At 49.7% G+C, this 22702-nt stretch overlaps 1 protein-coding gene across 2 annotated transcripts in view; it reads right to left on the bottom strand.

Annotated features, from left to right (window-relative positions):
- Positions 1-851: 851 nt before the first annotated feature.
- The window catches only part of SETD2 (SET domain containing 2, histone lysine methyltransferase), a 62125-nt gene continuing 40274 nt past the window's right edge, over positions 852-22702 (bottom strand). Inside the window, exons 14-22 of one of the 2 annotated variants that reach the window (XM_040067785.2) lie at positions 22180-22354; positions 18162-18849; positions 15444-15578; positions 14634-14773; positions 13662-13773; positions 8414-8494; positions 7722-7823; positions 1356-1550; positions 852-1082 (exon numbers count right to left, since the gene is read on the bottom strand). In XM_040067785.2, coding sequence (XP_039923719.1) covers positions 1389-1550; positions 7722-7823; positions 8414-8494; positions 13662-13773; positions 14634-14773; positions 15444-15578; positions 18162-18849; positions 22180-22354 — 1595 coding nt within the window. In that variant the 3' untranslated portion in view covers positions 852-1082; positions 1356-1388. Of the gene's footprint in view, positions 1551-7721; positions 7824-8413; positions 8495-13661; positions 13774-14633; positions 14774-15443; positions 15579-18161; positions 18850-22179; positions 22355-22702 lie in introns of both variants that reach the window. The other variant, XM_040067775.2, reaches the window with a different exon arrangement.

The following is a 22702-nucleotide window of genomic DNA, read 5'->3' on the forward strand; positions in this document are numbered from 1 at the left end:
TGTCCCCAGGTGTCTGTTTGTCCCTGAAATGTGTCCCCAGTGTGTCCCCAGTGTGTCCATGTGTCCCTGGGATGTGTCCCCAGTGTGTCTGTCCCCAGAATGTGTCCCCAGGTGTCTGTTCGTCCCTGGGATGTGTCCCCTCGGGTGTCCCCAGTGTCCCCTCGGGTGTCCCCGGTGTCCCCAGGTGTCCCCTCGGGTGTCCCCAGCTGTCCCCAAGCTGTCCCTGAGTCCCCTCACCGGGATTTGGGTCCCTGGGTGTCCGTTTGTCCCTGGGATGGATCCCGGGTGTCCCCAGGGTGTCCCCAAGATGTGTCCTTGGGTGTCCCCTGGGTGTCACCGCTCAGGTGTCCGGGGCTGGCTGTCCCCAGGGCCACATTCCACGGATGTGACCCCCCAGGTGTCCCCAGGTGTCCCCAGGCCGTGTCCGTGTGTCCCAGCCCCGTGGCGTGGGCGGCCCCTGGAGGAGGAGGGGACAGGAAAAGCCGTTTTTTAACCCCAAAACGCTCCCGGGTCACCCCAAACTTCCCCTTCCCGGGGGTTCAGATTCCCGGGAACGCTGAGGGGGTGACAGGAGGTCCCCAAGGGAGAGGGGACATCCCGGGCCGGGTCCCTGGCGTCGATTTTGGGGTTCGGGGTCGGGATTTTTTGTGGGTATTTTTGTTTCGTTTTGGGGTTTTTGTTGTTGTTTTGTTTTTGATTTTTTTTTTATTATTTTTTTTTCTCATTTTTTGCCCTTTTTTCTTTTTTTTGTTCTTTTTTTTTTTTTTTTTGGTTGGTTGTTCTTCTTTTTTTTTTTTTTTTTTTTTTTACATAAAAAGTTCCGTAAAAACTGGATAAAGTAAAATGCTCGAAGCGGTAAAATCGAATCTTATCAACACGGCCAGAAATCCGCAGTATTTACAGGGGGAAAAACGGAGGAAAACCTCGCGGGAACCGAAAGGGGGGGAAAAAAAAAAACACCAAGGAAACGATCAGGAAAAAAAAAAAAAAAAAAAATTAAAATTAAAAAAATAAAATCCGGGAATAAACCCCCCCCCCAAAGTCTCCTGTCAAACATTCCCGTGGGATTGGCAAGTCCGGGGCTGAAAGCAACGAGGAAAAAAAAAAAAAACAAAATTATTATCAATATATTCACATATACGTTAAAATATAATACAGAGCTCGGGAGAGCCGGGCTTGGGAAAAGCCTGGCTCAGGAAAAACCGGCTCGGGAAAAGCCAGGCTCATCCTCGGCACCGGGAGCCAAGTTTGTTTTCCTTTTAAAAAAATTAAAAAAAAAAAAAAAAAAAAAATTCCGGCGTCATTAATAATTATAATAATAATAATTATAATAATAATAATAATAATAAATTCACAGGTTGGTGGCTCGGAATCCGGGCTCCCGGCGGTTATTCCAGCTCCGTGTCCTCTTTGGGCTTGTAGAGGATCCCGAATTTCTGCATGTACTTCTTGATGTACTCCTTGGTTTTGTGTTTGACGTTCTCGTTGCACTCCAGGTCCTCGGGGTTCTTGCAGTACTTGAGCTCCTTGTTCATCACCCCGTGGGTCAGCTGCGGGAAAAACGCCGGGATCAGCCCCGGAATTCCCACCCCAGCCAGGCCCGGCCACTGCCCAAGCTCCCCTGCTCCTGCTTCCCAAAGATCTCCTCTTAGCTCCCGATATTCCCTCAGCTACTGTCACATGAATCCCCAAAGAGTCCCTAAATATTCCCTAAATATTTCAAAATGTTTGGTATTGTTCACCAAATGTCTGCTGTTATTTTCCAAGCATTTCCCAAGCTATTTTCCTATTATTCCCTAAATGTTCCCCAAATGTTCCTCAAATATTCCCTAAATATTCCCTAAATATTTCAAAATATTTGGTATTGTTCACCAAATATCTCCTGTTATTTTCCAAACGTTCCCCAAGCAATTTTCCTATTATTCCCCAAATGTTCCTCTAATATTCCTCAAATATTCCCTAAATATTCCCTAAATATTTCAAAATGTTTGGTATTGTTCACCAAATATCTGCTGTTATTTTCCAAACATTCTCCAAGCTGTTTTCCTATTATTCCTTAAATGTTCCTCTAATATTCCTCTAATATTCCTCAAATATTCCCTAAATATCCCCCAAATATTCCCTAAATATTTCAAAATGTTTGGTATTGTTCATCAAATGTCTGCTGTTATTTTCCAAACATTCTCCAAGCTATTTTCCTATTATTCCCTAAATCTTCTTCTAATATTCCTCAAATATTCCCTAAATATTCCTCAAATATTCCCTAACTATCCCCCAAACATTCCCTAAATATTTCAAAATATTTGGTATTGTTCCCCCAATATCTGCTGTTATTTTCCAAACATTCTCCAAGCTATTTTCCTATTATTCCCTAAATGTTCCTCTAATATTCCTCTAATATTCCTCAAATATTCCCTAAATATCCCCCAAATATTCCCTAAATATTCCCTAAATATTTCAAAATATTTGGTATTGTTCCCTCAATATCTGCTGGATTTTTTCTAAACATTCCCAAGCTATTTTCCTATAATTTCCCAAATATTCCTCAATTATTTCTCAAATATTTCCTAAATATTCCTTAAATATTTGGTATTGTTCCCCCAGTATCTGCTGTTATTTTCCAAACATTCCCCAAGCTATTTTCCTATTATTCCCTAAATGTTCCTCCAATATTCCTCCAATATTCCTCAAATATTCCCTAAATATCCCCCAAATATTCCCTAAATATTCCCCAAATATTCCCTAAATATTTCAAAATATTTGGTATTGTTCCCCCAATATCTGCTGGATTTTTTCTAAACATTCCCAAGCTATTTTCCTATAATTTCCCAAATATTCCTCTAATATTCCTCAAATATTCCCTAAATATTTCAAAATATTTGGTATTGTTCACCAAATATCTGCTGTTATTTTCCAAACATTCCCCAAGCTATTTTCTTATTATTCCCTAAATGTTCCTCTAATATTCCTCAAATATTCCTCAAATATTCCCTAAATATTCCCTAAATATTCCCTAAATATTCCCTAAATATTTCAAAATATTTGGTATTGTTCCCCCAATATCTGCTGGATTTTTTCTAAACATTCCCAAGCTATTTTCCTATAATTTCCCAAATATTCCTCAATTATTTCTCAAACATTCCCTAAATATTTCAAAATGTTTGGTATTGTTCCCCCAATATCTGCTGTTATTTTCCAAACATTCCCCAAGCAATTTTCCTATTATTCCCTAAATGTTCCTCTAATATTCCTCAAATATTCCCTAAATATTCCCTAAATATTTCAAAATGTTTGGTATTGTTCCCCCAATATCTGCTGTTATTTTCCAAACATTCCCCAAGCTATTTTCCTATTATTCCCCAAATGTTCCTCTAATATTCCTCAAATATTCCCTAAATATTCCTCAAATATTCCCTAAATATTCCCCAAATATTCCCTAAATATTTCAAAATGTTTGGTATTGTTCACCAAATATCTGCTGTTATTTTCCAAACATTCCCCAAACTATTTTCCTATTATTCCCCAAATGTTCCTCTAATATTCCTCAAATATCCCCCAAATATTCCCTAAATATTCCCTAAATATTTCAAAATGTTTGGTATTGTTCCCCCAATATCTGCCAGTATTTTCCAACTATTTCCCAAGTTATTTTTCCTATTATTCCCCAAATGTTCCTCTGATATTCCTCAAATATCTCCCAAATATTCCCTAAATGTTTGGTGGTGTTCCCTCAGTATCTGCTGTTATTTTCCAAACATTCCCCAAGCTATTTTCCTATTATTCCCTAAATGTTCCCTCTAATATTCCTCAAATATTCCCTAAATATCCCCCAAACATTCCCTAAATATTTCATAATTATTGGTATTGTTCCCATCAATATCTGTTGTTATTTTCCAAACATTTCCCAAACTATTTTCCTATTATTCCCCAAAAATTCCCTGTTACTTCCAAACTATTGTTATATTATTCCCTAAGTATCCCACAAATATACCCTAAATATTGGGTATTGCTCCCCCAAATATCTGCTGTTATTTTCCAAACGTTCCCCAAGCTATTTTCCTATTATTCCTCTAATATTCCTCTAATATTCCCTAAATATCCCCCAAATATTCCCTAAATATTTCAAAATGTTTTGTATTGTTCACCAAATATCTGCTGTTATTTTCCAAACATTTCCCAAGTTATTTTCCTATTATTCCCTAAATGTTCCTCTAATATTCCTCAAATATTCCTCAAATAATCCCTAAATATTCCCTAAATATTTGGTAGTGTTCCCTCAATATCTGCTGTTATTTTCCGAATATTTCCCAAACTATTTTCCTATTACTCCCCAAATATTCCCTAAATATCCCCCAAATATTCCCTAAATATTTGGTATTGTTCCCCCAATATCTGCTGTTATTTTTCCTAAACATTCCCAAGCTGTTTTCCTATTGTTCCCCAAATATTCCTCAATTATTTCTCAAATATTCCCTAAATATTTCAAAATGATTGGTATTGTTCCCGTCAATATCTGTTGGTTTTTTTCCAAATATTTCCCAAACTATTTTCCTATTATTCCCCAAAAATTCCCTGTTACTTCCATATATTGCCCAAACTATTGTTATATTATTCCCTAAATATCCCACAAATATTCCCTAAATATTGGGTATTGTTCCCCCAATATCTGCTGTTATTTTCCAAACGTTCCCCAAGCTATTTTACTATTATTCCCCAAATGTTCCTCTAATATTCCTCAAATATTCCCTAAATATCCCCCAAATATTCCCTAAATATTTCAAAATATTTGGTATTGTTCACCAAATATCTGCCAGTATTTTCCAAGCATTCCCCAAGCTATTTTCCTATTATTCCCTAAATGTTTCCTCTAATATTCCTCAAATATTCCTCAAGTATTCCCAAAATATTTGGTGGTGTTCCCCCAATATCTGCTGTTATTTTCCGAATATTTCCCAAACTATTTTCCTATTACTCCCCAAAAATTCCCTGTAACTTCCATATATTGCCCAAACTATTGTTATATTATTCCCTAAATATCCCCCAAATATTCCCTAAATATTGGGTATTGTTCCCTCAATATCTGCTGGATTTTTTCTAAACATTCCCAAGCTATTTTCCTATTATTCCCCAAAAATTCCATTATTTCCAGATACTGCCCAAGCTATATTTATATTATTCCCCAGATGTTCCTCAAATATTCCTCAAATATTCCCTAAATATTTGGTAGTGTTCCCTCAATGTCTGCTCTTATTTTCCAAACATTCCCAAGCTATTTTCCTATTATTCCCCAAATATTTCCTATTATTCCCAGATATTCCCTAAATTATGCTCCGATTAGTGCCCAGATATTCCCCAAATCTTTCCTATTACTCCCCAAACATTCCCTCAATTTTTCCTATTATTCCTCCATGTTATTTATCCATTATTCCCTAATTATTCCCTGCTACTCCCCAAATATTCCCTGAGCTGCATTCATATTATTGCCCGAATCTTTCCTGTTATTCCCAAATATTCCCTCAATATTCCTTAAATATTCCCTCAATGTCTCCTATTATTCCTCCATATTATTCCTCCATTATTCCCTGTTACTCCCCCAAATATTCCCTACATATTTCCCACTGTTCTCCCAGTATCCCCCCACCATTTCTCCTTCCCTCCCCTCATCCTCCAAGGAGCTGGAGGCAGCTGGAATGACCCGATCCCATTTCCTGGGGCATCCCTGTGTCCCCATGTCCCCACTGTCCCTGTACCTCCCATGTCCCTTTATTCCCATGTCACCACGTCCCACATCCCTGTGTCCCCATGTCCCTTTATTCCCATGTCCCCATGTCCCACGTTCCTGTGTCCACGTGTCACCATGTCCCTTTATCCCCATGTCCCCATGTCCCATACCCCAATGTCCCTGTACCTCCCATGTCCCTGTGTCCCTGTGTCCCCATATCCCTTTATCCCCGTGTCCCTGTCTACCTGTGCCCTCTGTGTTCCCATGTCCCACATCCCTGAGTCCCAGTGTCCCCCATGTCCCTTTATTCCCGTGTCCCCATGTCCCACATCCCTGTGTCCCCATGTCCCTTTATTCCCATGTCCCAATGTCCCTTTATTCCCGTGTCCCCATGTCCCACATCCCTGTGTCCCTGTGTCCCCATGTCCCTTTATCCCCATGTTCCCATATCCCACATCCCTGTGTCCCCATGTCCCTTTATCCCCATGTCCCCATGTCCCACATCCCTGTGTCCCCATGTCCCTTTATTCCCGTGTCCCCATGTCCCAAATCCCTGTGTCCCCATGTCCCTTTATTGCCATGTCCCCATGTCCCTTTATTCCCGTGTCCCCATGTCCCACATCCCTGTGTCCCTGTGTCCCCATGTCCCTTTATCCCCATGTTCCCATGTCCCACATCCCTGTGTCCCTATGTCCCACATCCCTGTGTCCCAGTGTCCCCATGTCCCTTTATTCCCATGTCCCTGTGTACCTGTGCCCTCTGTGTTCCCATGTCCCACATCCCTGTGTCCCCATGTCCCTTTATTCCCGTGTCCCCATGTCCCACATCCCTGTGTCCCAGTGTGCCCATGTCCCTTTATTCCTGTGTCCCCACAGTTCCTGTACTTCCCATGTCCCCATGTCCCAAATCCCTGTGTCCCCATGTCCCTTTATTCCCATGTCCCCATGTCCCTTTATCCCCATGTCCCGATGTTCCTGTACCCTGTGTTCCCATATCCCACACCCCTTTATCCCCATGTCCCTTTGTCCCCGTGTCCCTGTACCCTCTGTGTCCCCAAGTCCCACATCCCTGTGTCCCCATGTCCCACACCCCTTTATCCCCGTGTCCTCATGTCCCCTTATCCCCATGTTCCCACACCCTCTGTGTCCCCAAGTCCCACATCCCTGTATCCCCATGTCCCCCTATCCTCTGTGTCCCTGTGTCCCCATGTCCCTGTGTCCCCGTGTCCCCGCTCCCCACATTCCAATGAACCTGCACTCTCCATGTCCCCAAGTCCCACATTCCACGTCCCTGTACCCACCCATTATCCCTGTATCCTCATCTTTCAGTGTGCCCGTGTCCCCGTGTCCCCACGTTCCTGTGTTCCCGCGTTCCTGTGTTCCTGTGTCCGTATCCGTGTCCCAATGTTCCCGTACTCCTCGTGTTCCCAAGTCCTTGTATCCCACGTCCCTGTACCCTCCACATCCCCATGTTCCTGCATCCGTGTGTCCCTGTCCCACCGTGTCCCCACGACCCCGTGTCCTGTAGCCCCCACATTCCCTCATTCCACCATTCCCACATTCCCCCATTCCCCCATTCCTGCATTCCCCCATTCCCCCATTCCCGCATTCCCCCATTCCCACATTCCACCACTCCCCCACTCCCCCATTCCCCCATTTCCACATTCCCTCATTCCACCATTCCCTCATTCCCCCATTCCCACATTCCCCCATTCCTGCATTCCCCCATTGCCGCATTCCTGCATTCCCCCATTTCCACACTCCCCCATTCCCCCATTCCCCCATTCCCGCATTCCCCCATTCCCGCATTCCCCCACTCCCACATTCCCGCATTCCCACATTCCCCCATTCCCCCATTCCCCCATTCCCGCATTCCCCCATTCCCACACTCCCACATTCCCCCATTCCCACACTCCCCCATTCCCCCATTCCCGCATTCCCCCATTCCCAAACTCCCACATTCCCCCATTCCCACATTCCCCCCATTCCCCCATTCCCACCTTGCGTGCCAGGTGTTTGAAGTCCTCGGTGGTGGTGATCCGGCCCACCTTGCAGTCGGGTTTCCGGTAGGGATTCAGGCACTGCACGATGAACTGGGACATCTGCGGGAGACAGCGCTGGATCCCATCCCATCCCATCCCATGGATCCCATGGATCCCATCCCATGGATCCCATCCCATCCCATCCCATGGATCCCATCCCATCCCATCCCATGGATCCCATCCCATCCCATCCCATCCCATCCCATCCCATCCCATCCCATCCCATCCCATCCCATCCCATGGATCCCATCCCATGGATCCCATCCCATGGATCCCATCCCATCCCATCCCATCCCATCCCATCCCATCCCATCCCATCCCATGGATCCCACCCCATCCCATCCCATTCCATCCCATCCCATCCCATCCCATCCCATCCCATCCCATCCCATGGATCCCATCCCATGGATCCCATCCCATGGATCCCATCCCATCCCATCCCATCCCATCCCATGGATCCCATGGATCCCATCCCATCCCATCCCATCCCATCCCATCCCATCCCATCCCATCCCATCCCATCCCGTCCCATCCCATCCCGTCCCATCCCATCCCATCCCGTCCCATCCCATCCCATGGATCCCATGGATCCCATCCCATGGATGCCATTATCCCATTATCCCATGGATCCCATGGATCCCATCCCTCACCTCTTTCCTGAACACCTCCTTGCTCTTCTTGGCCAGCTCGCTGGACGTGTCGGCTTCTGCTGTCTTGGGCTTCTTGGAAGACTGGAGAGGGAACAGGGGGATGGAAACGCTTCCCTGTCCCACACCCGGGGCAGCGCGCGCTTCCAGCCCCTTCCCAGGGAGATTCCCAATCCAGATCTTCCCATCCCAGCCTGATCCCAAGGAGCTTCTCAGCCCAGTTCTGAGGGGATTCCAGCCCCATTCCAGAGCACCCCTCAAGCCCTTCCCAACACCCTTCCCAGCCCAAGGCCAGCTCATTTCCCAGTCTGATCCAGGTCCAATTCCCAAAAAAATGCCAGCACAATCCCACCCCAAAGCAGGGATCTCCCTGCCCATTCCTGGTGCCCTTCCCAGCCTTTTCCCAGCAAACTTCCCTGCCCAGTCCTGGAGCATTCCCCAGTTCAATCCTGGTGAACTTCCAGGCGAGCTGCCCAGTTCATCCCAGCCAACTTCCCAGCCCGATCCAGGCACAATTCCCAGCTCATTCCTGGTGAGTTTCCCGGCCCAGTCCCGGAACGCTCCACACCCCAGAGCAGGCGTTTCCCAGCCCAATCCCAGCCAGCTCCCCATCCCGATGCCGGCACGCTCCTCGCCCCAGTCCAGGCACAATTCCCAGTCTGATCCCAGCAAAGTCCCAGCATTTTCAATTCTTGTTCCTGGCACCCCCCAGCTCAGTCCCAACACAATTCCCAGCCCAATCCAGGCACAATTCCCAGTCTGATCCCAGCAAAGTCCCAGCATTTCCCAGCTTTGCTCCTGGCACTCCCCAGCTCGGTCCCAACACAATTCCCAGCCCAATCCAGGCACAATTCCCAGTTCTATCCCAGCACAGTCCCAGAGTTTCCCAGCTTTGCTCCTGGCACTCCCCAGCTCGGTCCCAGCACAATTCCCAGCCCAATCCAGGCACAATTCCCAGTCTGATCCCAGCATTTCCAATTCTTGTTCCTGGCACTCCCCAGCTTGGTCCCGAAACATTTCCCAGCCCAATCCTGGCACAACTCCCAGCACACTCCTGGGCTGGGAGGCACAGGGACCACTCCTTGCTCTTGTTTTCTTTGGGAAAAAAAAAAAAAAGCTGGAAAAAGAGCAGGAGTGGGTCCTGGGGCTGGTCCATAGTGGGAGCAAGCCCTGTGCTGATGGATTTTCCTTCAGGAATTCCCTGGGAGGGCAGGTCCCCGCCCCGCCCCAAGCATTCACAAGGATTATCTTTAGCTACAGGCAAGAGAAAGGGAATTTTCTCGGAATTTCTGGCTGCTTCCCTGAGCGCCGATCCCTGATTTGCTAAGGGAGCAGAATCCACTCCGGCTGCATCCCGGAGCCCATCCCTCCACGCTGGATCCACGCCCTCCTCCCACACGCTCCCATCCCGAGCTCTGCCACCTCCCTGGAGCCTAAGATGGGAAAAGCAGCATCCCATTTTCCGGGAGAGCTCTGGGATCCAGGTCATTCCAACTGGGATCATAAGGACGGGAAGAGCAGAAGGATTTATTAAGGGTCTGGAAAGCCGGGGGAGGGTTTCCTTTCTCCTTCCGCTCTTTGATGACGTCCCAATATTTCTTTTAATTAAAAAAATCCCACTTTTTAGAAGTATTTAACACTGAAAAAAAACAAAAAGCAGGGGAAAAAAAAAAAAATGCCTTTCAATCCCTAAAAATGCGCCTGGCTGGAGCTGCAGAATCCCGGGAGCGAGGGCACAGGGATAAATCCGCCCTGCCAGGGAGGGTTTATGGCCCGGGCCCGGCCGGAGCAGGGACATCAAAGCTCGGCTGCCACTTCAAAAGGCCGGGAATGGGGAGCAGATGGATCCGGATGGCTCCGGAACCAGAGCCGGCAGAGCTCCGTCGGCAAAGCCTTCCTAATTCCCAGCCATTCCCAAAGCCTTCCTCATTCCCAGCCATTCCCAAAGCCTTCCTCGTTCCCAAACGCTTCCCAAAGCCTTCCTTGTTCTCAAACGCTTCCCAAAGCCTTCCTCGTTCCCAAACCTTCCCAAAGCCGTCCTCGTTCCCAACTTTCCCAAAGCCTTCCTCATTCCCAATCTTCCCAAAGCCTTCCTCATTCCCAAACCTTCCCAAAAAGCCTTCCTCGTTCCCAGCCATTCCCAAAGCCGTCCTCATTCCCAGCCATTCCCAAAGCCCTCCTCATTCCCAAACCTTCCCAAAGCCTTCCTCGTTCCCAGCCATTCCCAAAGCCCTCCTCATTCCCAAACCTTCCCAAAGCCTTCCTCATTCCCAGCCATTCCCAAAGCCTTCCTCATTCCCAGCCATTCCCAAAGCCTTCCTCGTTCCCAAACCTTCCCAAAGCCTTCCTCATTCCCAGCCATTCCCAAAGCCTTCCTCATTCCCAGCCATTCCCAAAGCCTTCCTCATTCCCAGCTATTCCCAAAGCCTTCCTCATTCCCAGCCCTTCCCAAAGCCTTCCTCATTCCCAACCTTCCCAAAGCCTTCCTCGTTCCCAGCCATTCCCAAAGCCTTCCTCACTCCCAATCTTCCCAAAGCCTTCCTCACTCCCAGTCTTCCCAAAGCCCCAAAGCCGTCCTCGTTCCCAGCCATTCTCAAAGCTGTCCTTGTTCCCAACCATTCCCAAAGCCTTTCTCGTTCCCAGCCATTCCCAAAGCCTTCCTCGTTCCCAACCCTTCCCAAACCTCTCGTCATTCCCAAACCTCTCATCACTCCCAAAGCTTTCCCAAATCCTTCATCGCTCCCAAACCCCTTGTCATTCCCAAACCATTCCCAAACCCCTCGTTATTCCCAAACCTTTTATCATTCCCAAACCCTTCCCAAACTCCTCATCATTCCCAAACCTTTTGTCATTTCCCAAACCCTTCTACCACCTCCAATTCTTTCTCCCTCCCCAACCCTTTCCCCAGCAAATCCTTCTCCATTCCCAAACTCCTTCTCCATTAAAAATCACTTTTCCACCATGAAATCCCTCCTCACTCCCAAAATCCTTCTCCAGCACTAAACTCTTTTCCATAACCAATCCCTTCTCCACCCCAAAATCCTTCTCCATCACCAAACCTTTCTCCATCCCAGACCCTTCTCCAGCCCCAAACCCTTCTCCATGATGAATCCCTTCTCCATCATCAATCCCTTCTCCTCCAGCCAATCCTTCTCCATCCAATCCCTTCTCCATCCCCAAATCCTTCTCTGCCCTCAAACCCTTCCCCATCCAACCCCTCTCCATGTGGGATGAGGGGAAAAAAAAAATCTCGGAATCAGGATGAGGAGGAGAAACGAGAACTCAGTTTCCAAGCTCCTCCTTGTGCCAAGGCGCCAATTCCTCCTTGGGAAAATCTTCCCAATTTTAGGCTGAAATTCCATTTTATATTTATTTTAATATCAAAACCTCCTTAGCAAGGCCTTCCTCCCTCACCCCTCCAAAGAGAAATCCCGTAATCCAAGGGAAAACCGCCAGGAAAACTAACACAGGACAATCCCCGGAATGTCCCTGTCCCAGTTTTCCAGCCTCTGGAGGAGATGGGAATGGAGAAGCCGCAAAGATGAGGGGAAAACCAGCCTGGGATGGGATTAAAGAGCCAAATGTTTGGGAAAACCCGGAGGAGCCTGACTGGGATTCTCTTTTCCAGCAGCTCCACTGACGCCAACCTTTCCATGGAGAACCAACGGGCAGAGACAAACCCATCCCAAATCCAAGCTTTTTCCATCCAAAAGGATGCAAAACCTGCAGCATCCAGCCTTCCTGCTGGGCTACTCCCTCAGGAAAGCCATTTTCCATGGGAAAAACAGGATTTCAAGCGTGCTTTTGAGGGAATAGGGGATCCTGGCTTCCCACTCCTCCTGTGCCTTTCCATGAAAATCCTCCCTCGCAGCCCGGGAACACCGGGAACGGCGGCAGCAGCTACGGGACGCCAGAGCCGCGGGTTTAATCCCTCCTGGGTGGGTTTAATCCATTTGGGAAAGGTGTGGGGTGGGGAGGAGGGTGAAAAAAAATCCAAGGAATGTGGTTGTGATTTCAGGGTGGAAGCAGCGGAGGCAGGAGCCGCGACCACGGGAATTGAGTGCCAGGAAAAACCCGGCCTTCTTGGCCCAGAAGAAAAGGAATTAAAGCTCTGGAGCGAGCAGGAAGCTCCTCAGCCCAAGGTCAGCCAGAGCCCTGGCTCGTTTAGGAGTGAGGGATCCATGGATTCAGGGAAATTCAGGGATTTGGGTTTTGGAGCGAGCAATAAAAACCGGGAAGGAGCGGCCGGATCATGTCCGGCCTGAGGAGAAGCCCTTGGACGGTCACCTCAGCCCTGGGCTCCTCTTTATCCCGATTTATGGGATAAAATCCCACATTTATGGAAGCACCTTCCCTCGCTGCTCCCTCTGCTGAGCAGGCAGAACCGAGACCCTCAGAATTCCTCCTGGGAATTTCCAATAGGAAAAGCAGCACTGCTCTGTTTCCTCAGCACCCGGTTCCCATCCCAGGGATGCTCCCAAACATCTCCAACTTCAGCTCATCCCTCCACAGGGATGCACTTCCCAGCTGTTCCAGCTTGGAATCTCCCTTCAGAGCCTCCAATCAACATTTTCTTGCTCAATCCCAATATCCTTCAACGATATTCGCAACCCCAAGATCCCGGAATATCAGGGGATGTCACGGGATAAACGTGACACTGATCCAGAGATAAAAATCCTTGGAAAGGCTTCCCTGGATTCCTCTGAGCGGGGAGTGGCAGCTCTGAGCTCATTTTCCAATTAACTTTTTTCCCAGGGAGATAAATATTTGTCGGTAATTTTGTCGGAGTGAACTGGCCAGGATTCCCGGCCGGAGCGCTCGGAGGCGTTCCGGGAATGGGATTAACCCTCGGGATGCTGGCAGCACGCGGAAAAGCAACAGCAGCCATGCGGGACGTTCCCGGGTGCTGCAGGAGGGACAACACCTCCAGGAAAATCCTGGGAATGTGGGAGCGCCCAAGCAGCGGGAGAACGGATTTCTTTCTTTCCATGGATTTTCTCCAGCTTTTTTAAAGGCTCAGAAAGGCACGGGAAAGGTTTCTGAGCCACGCCCTTGGTTTGTCCTCTTTCAGGGTTATTTCCCCCTCATTCCCTTTTTCCAGCTCCACACACGGGTTGGAATCCGGATTTTCAGGGAATTCCGGCGTGCAGAGCCGAGCCCCGAGTGCCGCCAGCGGAGCCATTCCAAGGGATCCGGGGTCACTTCTGTCCCTCCCATCCCACGGCCCATCCCAAGGATTCGTCCCTCTCACCTTCATGGGATTCTCGTCGTACGTGGGCGTCCCCAGATCCATCTCGGCCTCGTGCTCCAGGCTGGCCTCGTCCCCGGGGCTGTCCCAGGTTGGAGGATCCCACTGGGTTTGTCTGGAAGGAAGGAAAACAGATCACCGTCACCTCTTCGGGAGAAACCGGGAATCCGGGTTCCAGCGGCCAGCAGAATTCCCGGCGCGCGGAACTCGCGGCCTCGTCCCGCTCCTGGTGATGAGTTTGAGGATTTCGAGGTCGGAGAAGGTTGAAAACAAGCAGGAAGTGGGGGAAAGGAAAAAAAAAAAGGGATGATTGTGGGATGAAGGGATGTTCATCACTGGGATGGAATTCCCAGCGTGGAAAGGTGGGAACATCCCAGCAGAGAGCCCAGGGAAGGTTCAGCCTCCCTTGGGTCTCCTCATCTCATTCCAAGATTTCCAAACCAATTCACCAGTTCCTGCTCCACTGCTCTGAATTCCAGGTGTTTGAAGGTCTCCTGCTCTGCTGCGTGCCAGGGAGCCGGGAGGAATCCGAATGGGAGATGGAAAAGATTCACGGATGCGGAGAAATGTGTGCAAGGAACGAGAGCTGACAGCAGGACAGGGATATGGAGAAAAATATTCCTGCCTATCCCTTCAGAGGTGGATCCCCATCCACACCTCCCACTTTAAAACAAGTCCTTTTCAGAAGCTTAAAATTCATTTTAATCCCAGGTAAATTCATAGGGATTGATCCAAAACCTGGTTCTTTCCAAAACCGATGGGGAAGGCGTAGGAAAAGCCACTGGGAAAATCGTGTTTCTTCCTATGGAGGTGGGAGCTGGGCTCTCCTCCCAAAAAACAAGCGACGGGATGAGAGGGAACGGCCTCAAGTTGTGCCAGGGGACGTTCAGGCTGGATATCGGGAATAACAGCTCCTTCATGGAAAGGGCTGTGCCCGGAGCGCCCATCCCAGGGGTCAGCCATGTCCACACCCACCTGGTGACCACGTGGTAGTAGTAGATCTTTCCCTCGGGATCCCGGGCCGTTTTCCAGTTGGGAGGGAGGACGATGGTTTTGGGTTTGGGCGGGGAAGGCGGAGGCAGATCCAGGAGGTTGTTGGTGACCACCAGCTCCGGCTGGGAACAGCACGGAAGGGAGGGAGGGAAAGTTGTGAGGGGTCACGAAAGGCAGCTCTTCATCCCATGGGAAAATCCTCCCCACCCATTCCTTTGGATCCTCACCTGCTGGAAAAATCCTTCCTACCCATCCTTTGGGATCCTCACCTGCTGTAAACCCTTCCCACCCATTCCTTTGGATCCTCACCTGCTGGAAAAATCCTTCCTACCCATCCCTTGGGATCCTCACCTGCTGTAAACCCTTCCCACCCATTCCTTTGGATCCTCACCTGCTGGAAAACCCTTCCCATCCATCCCTTAGATCCTCACCTGCTGGAAAACCCTTCCCATCCACCCCTTAGATCCTCACCTGCTGGAAACCCTTCCCACCCATCCCTGGGATCCTGACCTGCTGGAAAACCCTTCCCATCCATCCCTGGGATCCTGACCTGCTGGAAAACCCTTCCCACCCATTCCTTTGGATCCTCACCTGCTGGAAAAATCCTTCCTACCCATCCCTTGGGATCCTCACCTGCTGGAAAACCCTTCCCACCCATCCTTGGGATCCTCACCTGCTGTAAACCCTTCCCATCCATCCCTGGGATCCTCATCTGCTGGAAACCCTTCCCACCCATCCCTTGGGATCCTGACCTGCTGGAAACCCTTCCCACCCATCCCTTGGGATCCTCACCTGCTGGATGGGCTGGGGCTGCCCGGCCGCCACGATGGTGGTGACGGCTGTGGGCGGCTGCACGATGACTCCCTGCGGATGAGCCGTGTAGATCTGCTGGCCCTGGATGTACTGGAGACCTGGCTGGGCGTAGCTCTGGAACAGGGAATCACACTCAGAGGCTTCTCCCAAAAAACACACGTTGCTGCAGGAGCGCAGCTTCCGCCGGACCAGGGCGCTCCGAGCCGGATCCAGCCTGGCCTTGGACACTGCCAGGGATCCAGGAGCAGCCCCAGTTTCTCTGGGAATTCCATCCCTCCCCTCCCCAAACTCCCAGCCAAGAATTCCTTCCTAATATTATCCTTAGATTTCTGTAATGTAATTAATTCTGGTAGCTCCGGATTCTACTTCCAAAGCCAGTGGAAGCTGAGCTCCCACATCCACGTTTTACTCATTTACTCAGCTTTTATCCACAAATCTCCCTTCAACAGTCAAGAAACCAAAATATTCCTGCAAGCTGCAAATTCCTGATTGGCCCCAAAAACTATGGGATCATCCTTGGATGTGTTCAATATCCCCATCCCTGGATGTGTTCAATATCCCCAACCCCTGGATGTGTTCAATATCCCCAATCCCTGGATGTGTTCAATATCCCCAACCCCTGGATGTGTTCAATATCCCCAATCCCTGGATGTGTTCAATATCCCAATCCCTGGATGTGTTCAATATCCCAATCCCTGGATGTGTTCAATATCCCAGTCCCTGGATGTGTTCAATATCCCCAATCCCTGGATGTGTTCAATATCCACCAATCCCTGGATGTGTTCAATATCCCAATCCCTGGATGTGTTCAATATCCCCAATCCCTGGATGTGTTCAATATCCCCAATCCCTGGATGTGTTCAATATCCCCAGTCCCTGGATGTGTTCAATATCCCCAGTCCCTGGATGTGTTCAATATCCCAATCCCTGGATGTGTTCAATGATTCCAATTCCTGGATGTGTTCAATATCCCAGTCCCTGGATATGTTCAATATCCCCAATCCCTGGATATGTTCAATATCCACCAATCCCTGGATGTGTTCAATATCCCAATCCCTGGATGTGTTCAATATCCACAGTCCCTGGATGTGTTCAATATCCCCAATCCCTGGATGTGTTCAATATCCCCAATCCCTGGATGTGTTCAATATCCCAGTCCCTGGATGTGTTCAATATCCCCAGTCCCTGGATGTGTTCAATATCCCAGTCCCTGGATGTGTTCAATATCCCCAGTCCCTGGATGTGTTCAATATCCCAATCCCTGGATGTGTTCAATATCCCAATCCCTGGATGTGTTCAATGATTCCAATTCCTGGATGTGTTCAATATCCCAGTCCCTGGATGTGTTCAATATCCCCAGTCCCTGGATGTGTTCAATATCCCAGTCCCTGAATGTGTTCAATATCCCAATCCCTGGATGTGTTCAATGTCCCAATCCCTGGAAGTGTTCAATATCCCCAATCCCTGGATGTGTTCAATATCTCCAATCCCTGGATGTGTTCAATATCTCCAATCCCTGGATGTGTTCAACATCCCAATCCCTGGATGTGTTCAATATCCCAATCCCTGGATGTGTTCAATATCCCAACCCCTGGATGTGTTCAATATCCCCAATCCCTGGATGTGTTCAATATCCCAGTCCCTGGATGTGTTCAATATCCCAATCCCTGGATGTGTTCAACATCCCAATCCCTGGATGTGTTCAATATCTCCAATCCCTGGATGTGTTCAATATCTCCAATCCCTGGATGTGTTCAATATCCCAATCCCTGGATGTGTTCAATATCCCCAATCCCTGGATGTGTTCAATATCCCAATCCCTGGATGTGTTCAATATCCACAGTCCCTGGCTGTGTTCAATATCCCAGTCCCTGGATATGTTCAATATCCCAATCCCTGGATGTGTTCAATATCCCCAATCCCTGGATGTGTTCAATATCCCAATCCCTGGATGTGTTCAATATCCCCAATCCCTGGATGTGTTCAATATCCCAATCCCTGGATGTGTTCAATGATTCCAATTCCTGGATGTGTTCAATATCCCAGTCCCTGGATGTGTTCAATATCCCAATCCCTGGATGTGTTCAATATCCCAATCCCTGGATGTGTTCAATATCCCAATCCCGGGATATGTTCAATATCCACCAATCCCTGGATGTGTTCAATATCCCAATCCCTGGATGTTCTCAATATCCCCAATCCCTGGATGTTCTCAATAATTCCAATCCCTGAATGTTCTCAATAATTCCAATCCCTGGATGTGTTCCATATCCCCAATCCCTGGATGTTCTCAATGTCCCTCATCCCTGGATGTGTTCAATATCCCAGTCCCTGGATGTGTCCAATGATTCCAATCCCTGGATGTTCCCAATACCCCCCACCCCTTGGAATGTCCAAGGCCAGGTTGGACGCGGCTTGGAGCAATCTGGGATAACAGAAGCTCTCCCAGCCCTGGCAGGGGGTGGAACTGGATTCTCCCAAACGTTCCTCCCAACCCCGCACACTCCATAACTCCACAATTCTCCAATTTACACCGTCTGCGGACGGGAAACACCCCGGAATGCTGCTTTTCTCCTACACCCAAGCACCAAACTCCTGGAGAAGAGCCACGAAGACGCCCCAACACGAGCGGCACAGCGCGACTAACTCCGGTGTTTTCCCCCAGCCGGCTCCCTGAGCTTTCCCGGCCGGAATTACCTGCACGATGGGCGGGGTGGTCTGCGAGTAGGGCGAGGTGACTCCGTAGACGGCCTGGCAGGTCTGGCCCTGGTAGTAGATGGCGGTTTGGGATTGAGCCGGGGAGTAGGGCTGCTGCACGGCCACGGGCTGCTGTCCGGAATCCCACACGCCGTAACCCTGGCTCTGCACCGCGCCGGCCGCCGCCACCGGCAGCACGGCCACGTTGGGCTCCTGGTGCACCACGGCGTCGCTCTGCGCCACGTACTGCGGCGCCGACACCTCCACGGCGGCGGCGGCGGCGGCGGCCACGTGCTGGACCACGGGCACCGGCTGCGGGGCGCCGAGGGCCGGCTCCACCGCGTGCCCCACCAAAGTCTGGGAATGCTCGTATCCCGCCGGAGAGCACATGGAGTCCATGGTGGGCGTGGGCAGCAGCACCTTGCCGGCGTTGGGGTTGCTGGGATCCACGTAGGCCTGCATGGGGTAGCCCGGCGGGTACCCCATGAAGCCGTGGTGCGACGTTCCATAGGCCATGGAGTCGTAGGGAAGAGGGGAGGTCATGCCCAGGTTTTGGAGCTGCTGTTGTTGTTTCTGGGCTTCCCGCTGGGCCACCTCCTGCTCGAAGAGCTTCCGGCGCTCCTCCGTGGACAGCTTGTTGCGGTCCTTGGGCCGGACTTTCTTCTTGGAAGAGGCTGGGGTGTCGTACCTGGGAGAGAAGGGAGCAGGGAGAGCGGCTGTGAGGCCTCGGGAAGCCGCAGGCCCAGGGGTCCAGGAGCAAAAGGGACAGTGGAAAACCCGGGACGGCAAACAGGAGCATGAATTCCTAAAGAAAGCATTCCCTTTTTTTCAAGTTCCAACTCAAGAGAAACAAGCGCTGGTCAAACAGCTGGGAAACTCAAGAGAAACTCAAGAGAAACTCAAGAGAAACTCAAGAGAAAGTCAAGAGAAACTCAAGAGAAACCCAAGAGAAACTCGAGAGAAACTCAAGAAAAACCCAAGAGAAACTCAAGAGAAATCCAAGAGAAATCTGAGAGAAACTCAAGAGAAACCCTAGAGAAACTCAAGAAAAACTCAAGAGAAACTCAAGAGAAACCCGAGAGAAACTCAAGAAAAACTCAAGAGAAACTCAACAGAAACTCAACAGAAACTCAAGAGAAACTCAAGTGAAACTAGAGAGAAAAACTCAAGAGAAACTCAAGCTGCTCATCCGCAGGGAGCTGGGGCAGGGGATGAGCAATCCCAAGGGGTTGGCCAATGTCAGCCTGGTGCTGATGGAGGTGCAAGGATGCTCCAGATGTTGTCTGGAGGAGTTGCTCCGGGATACCTGGAGAGGGAGGGAACATCTCCAGGAGAGCCCGAGGACAGGTCACAATCCGCGGGGTATCTTTTGGGAGATGTGTTATCCTCGTAACTCCAGGAGGGAAGGAGGAGGATGCCTCCGGATAATGTCCCAGCCGTTAAACCGAGGTGGGGCAGTGTTTGTTGTCTCTGTCACCACCCCTCCATCCTCCATTATCTCCTGATAAGGGGCCATTAAGGATAATCAATGACAGGACACATTCCATCATCCCACTGGGAGATGCTCCACACACTGGGGAGGAGCCAGCTGCTCCCAGCTGGATAAAAACTGGCACTGAAGGACACAAGGGATCCGGCTTTTCCACTGGATTCCCGCAGGAAGACCAGATCCATCTCACCACCACTGGACTTTCTACAGGACCATCTCCACTCCACAGAACCACATCAGTTACTCCAGGAGGATTTATCTGGGCTGCTTCCAACACCCTGAGCATCAGGGTACCAGGTCCTATCCCTGACTCTGTCAGGGTTTCTTTCCAGGATTTCTGTTTGCTTCCTTGCTTTTTTTTTGTTTTTTTTGGATTTTGGGTTGGGTTTTTTTTTGTTTGTTTGTTTGTTTTACTACTACATTTGTATTTTCCTTTTTATTTTTAATATTCCTCGTAAAGAACTGTTACTCCTATTCCCACATCTTTGCCTGAGAGCCCCTAATTGCAAAATTATCACAATTAGGAGGGAAGGGTGTTTACATTCTCCATTCCAAGGGACGCTCCAGCTTTTCCTTGGCAAACGCATCTTTCCAAACCAAGACACGCGTTTTCCCAAAGCAGGACAAACAAGGAATTTGGAAGAGGCTCCCAAAGAGGAGCAACTCACAACACAGCACCTTCTCCCTCCCAAATTCCAGTGCCGGGGTGAGAATTCCATCCTCCCAGTCCGGAACCCCCAGATGGGAGCCGCAGACACGGCGAAGAACAAGGGAATCGCAAGCAGCACATTCCTGTTTGGAATTCTGCTCGTTCCCAGACCGCAGCTTCGGCTTCAAAAAAGTAATGGTGTGGACGAGGAGGGTTTTTTTTTAATTCCATAAAAGTTCTCATCCCAAAACACGCAGCAGCTGGAGGGATTTTTCCAGGGAATTAAAGGAGGATGGAAAAAAAAAAAAAAGCCTAAGGACTTTGATCAAAGCCCAACCAAGGAAAATTCCAGATCAAAGGTGGATATTTCCAGACGTTATGAGCGTGGTAAAACAAGGATTACAGGGAAAAATGCTTTGCGGCCCTAAAATAATGGATTCTACAAAGCATCCAGGATATTCTCCGTACGTTCTGCGTTCCTGGGATCCGTTTACATATCAAAAGCACACTGCTACCAACAGATCCGCCAGAGCTGTTTCCTGGCGTTCCCGGAGGAGCCGCAGGATCCGTTAATGGGAACCTCATTGCCGGCAGGAGTTTGATTTCCCTAATTAAAGTCTTTCCTGGCGCTGCCTGGAGAGTTTGGAAGAGAAGCAGCTGCCGTGGAGGGAGTGGGAAGAAGGAAACCAAGGGTTTCGTGATCCTCTCTCCGTCTGTTTGGTTGTTTTCCTTATTAAATCTTTGGGATAATGAAGAGGGATGCTCAGCGCCGGGAGAATTCCCAGAGAAGGAATTCGGTCCTTCACCGACACGGCAAAGGGAGAAGAGCCAGAGCGGCAACTCCTCACGCAGAAAAACGCTTGTTCTGTTCAAAACAACCCCCAAAATCCCGGGATTTACTTCCCGGGGGTGTTTCCAGCCTCGTTACAGAGGGATAGATTTACATCTGTATTTTTTTAATCCAGATGTTTCCAACTTTCCCGGCTCGGCTGAAGGCGAGGTTTCCTCGCCCGGCCGACTCGGCTCCGATTGTTCCCTAATTATGGAGCGGCTTTGAGAGGGACAGCGGAGGAGCGACTTCTTCCAAGGAAATTCCACGGTGTTTTTGCCTCCTCTAACACCATCTCCAGCCCCTCTGGACTGCAAGACACGGAATATTTTCCCTCTCCTCATCAGGAGTCGCACGCTCAGCCGTGGCAGGGATTCCCAAGGAAAAGCAGGAGATCCCAGCCTGCTGGGATCACACCTACCTGCACAGTTGTCCCTACGGGCGTTTTTAGGGAACAAGCACCCGGTGAAGGGAGTTTTGGAGTTAGGAATCCTGGTTTGGGCACTGCTCCCTCTTGTACAGGGATTGCTCCAAGTTCAGAGTAATTCCCAGCACACCGGGAAGAGGTGGAGCAGGAGAAGGGAATGGGTTTGGAAGGACCCAGGGAGCTTTAGGAGGGCTGCATCCTGGAATTCCTGGATTCCCAAGATCCCTGGCAGTGTCCCAGGCCAGGCTGGACAGGGCTTGGAGCACCCTGGGACAGTGGGAAGTGATCCCATGGCATCCCATGGATGGGTTTTAAGGTCCTTCCAACCCAAACCCTTCCACGATCCCTAATTTCTGTGCTGGAGCTGGCAGAAATCCCATCATTCCCCAGCTCATTCCCAACACACTCCTGAAGACGCTTAGGCGCAGGTTATCCCAGAGAAGAAGCCACCAACACCAAGGAACCGCCCAGCTCCCAACCAGGACTGAATCTCACCACCGGGATTCCTCCAGGACCAAAACTCCCTTCCCCACCCCTGGGAGACTCCAAAGATCTCCAGGACCGTGGGTTTTCCTGGAGATTTCACCCAGGAACGTGGCAGATCCCCGGAATCCCAGGACTTGCCTGTCCTCCGGCCTCTTTGTCCCCCTCTCGTAGGCCGAGGACGGAGGGGACAGGGAATCTCTCCGTCTCTTCCTCTCCTTGCTCTGGCTCTGCCGCTCCGGATCCCGCTCTCGGCTCAGGATGGGGTTCTTGGGAGTGGGGGTCTGATCCCGGAGCCCGGCCGTCTCCCTGCCAGCTGTTGGGAAAACAGGGAAAAGGGAGGGAATTTTTTATAGTAATTCAGGTATTGAGAGCTCCCCGCTCTTCGAAACGGCCTCAGGTTGTGCCAGGGGGACGTTCAGGTTGGATACTGGGAATGTTTCTCATGGAGAAGGCTGCCCAGGGTGGATTCCGCATCCCTGGAGGGATTTAAAAGCTCTGTGGATGTGGCACTCGGGGACACGGATCAGCGGTGGCCTTGGCAGCGCTGGGAATGGTTGGACTCAATCCCGGACGGCTTTTCCAAGCTCACCAATTCCGTGATTTTAATTCCAGCTCCATATCACCCCCAGGGCCCCATCTCCCTGCACCCATCCCTCAGATT

Source organism: Hirundo rustica, chromosome 1 (assembly GCF_015227805.2).
Source record: "Hirundo rustica isolate bHirRus1 chromosome 1, bHirRus1.pri.v3, whole genome shotgun sequence".
NCBI classification, from domain to species: domain Eukaryota; kingdom Metazoa; phylum Chordata; class Aves; order Passeriformes; family Hirundinidae; genus Hirundo; species Hirundo rustica.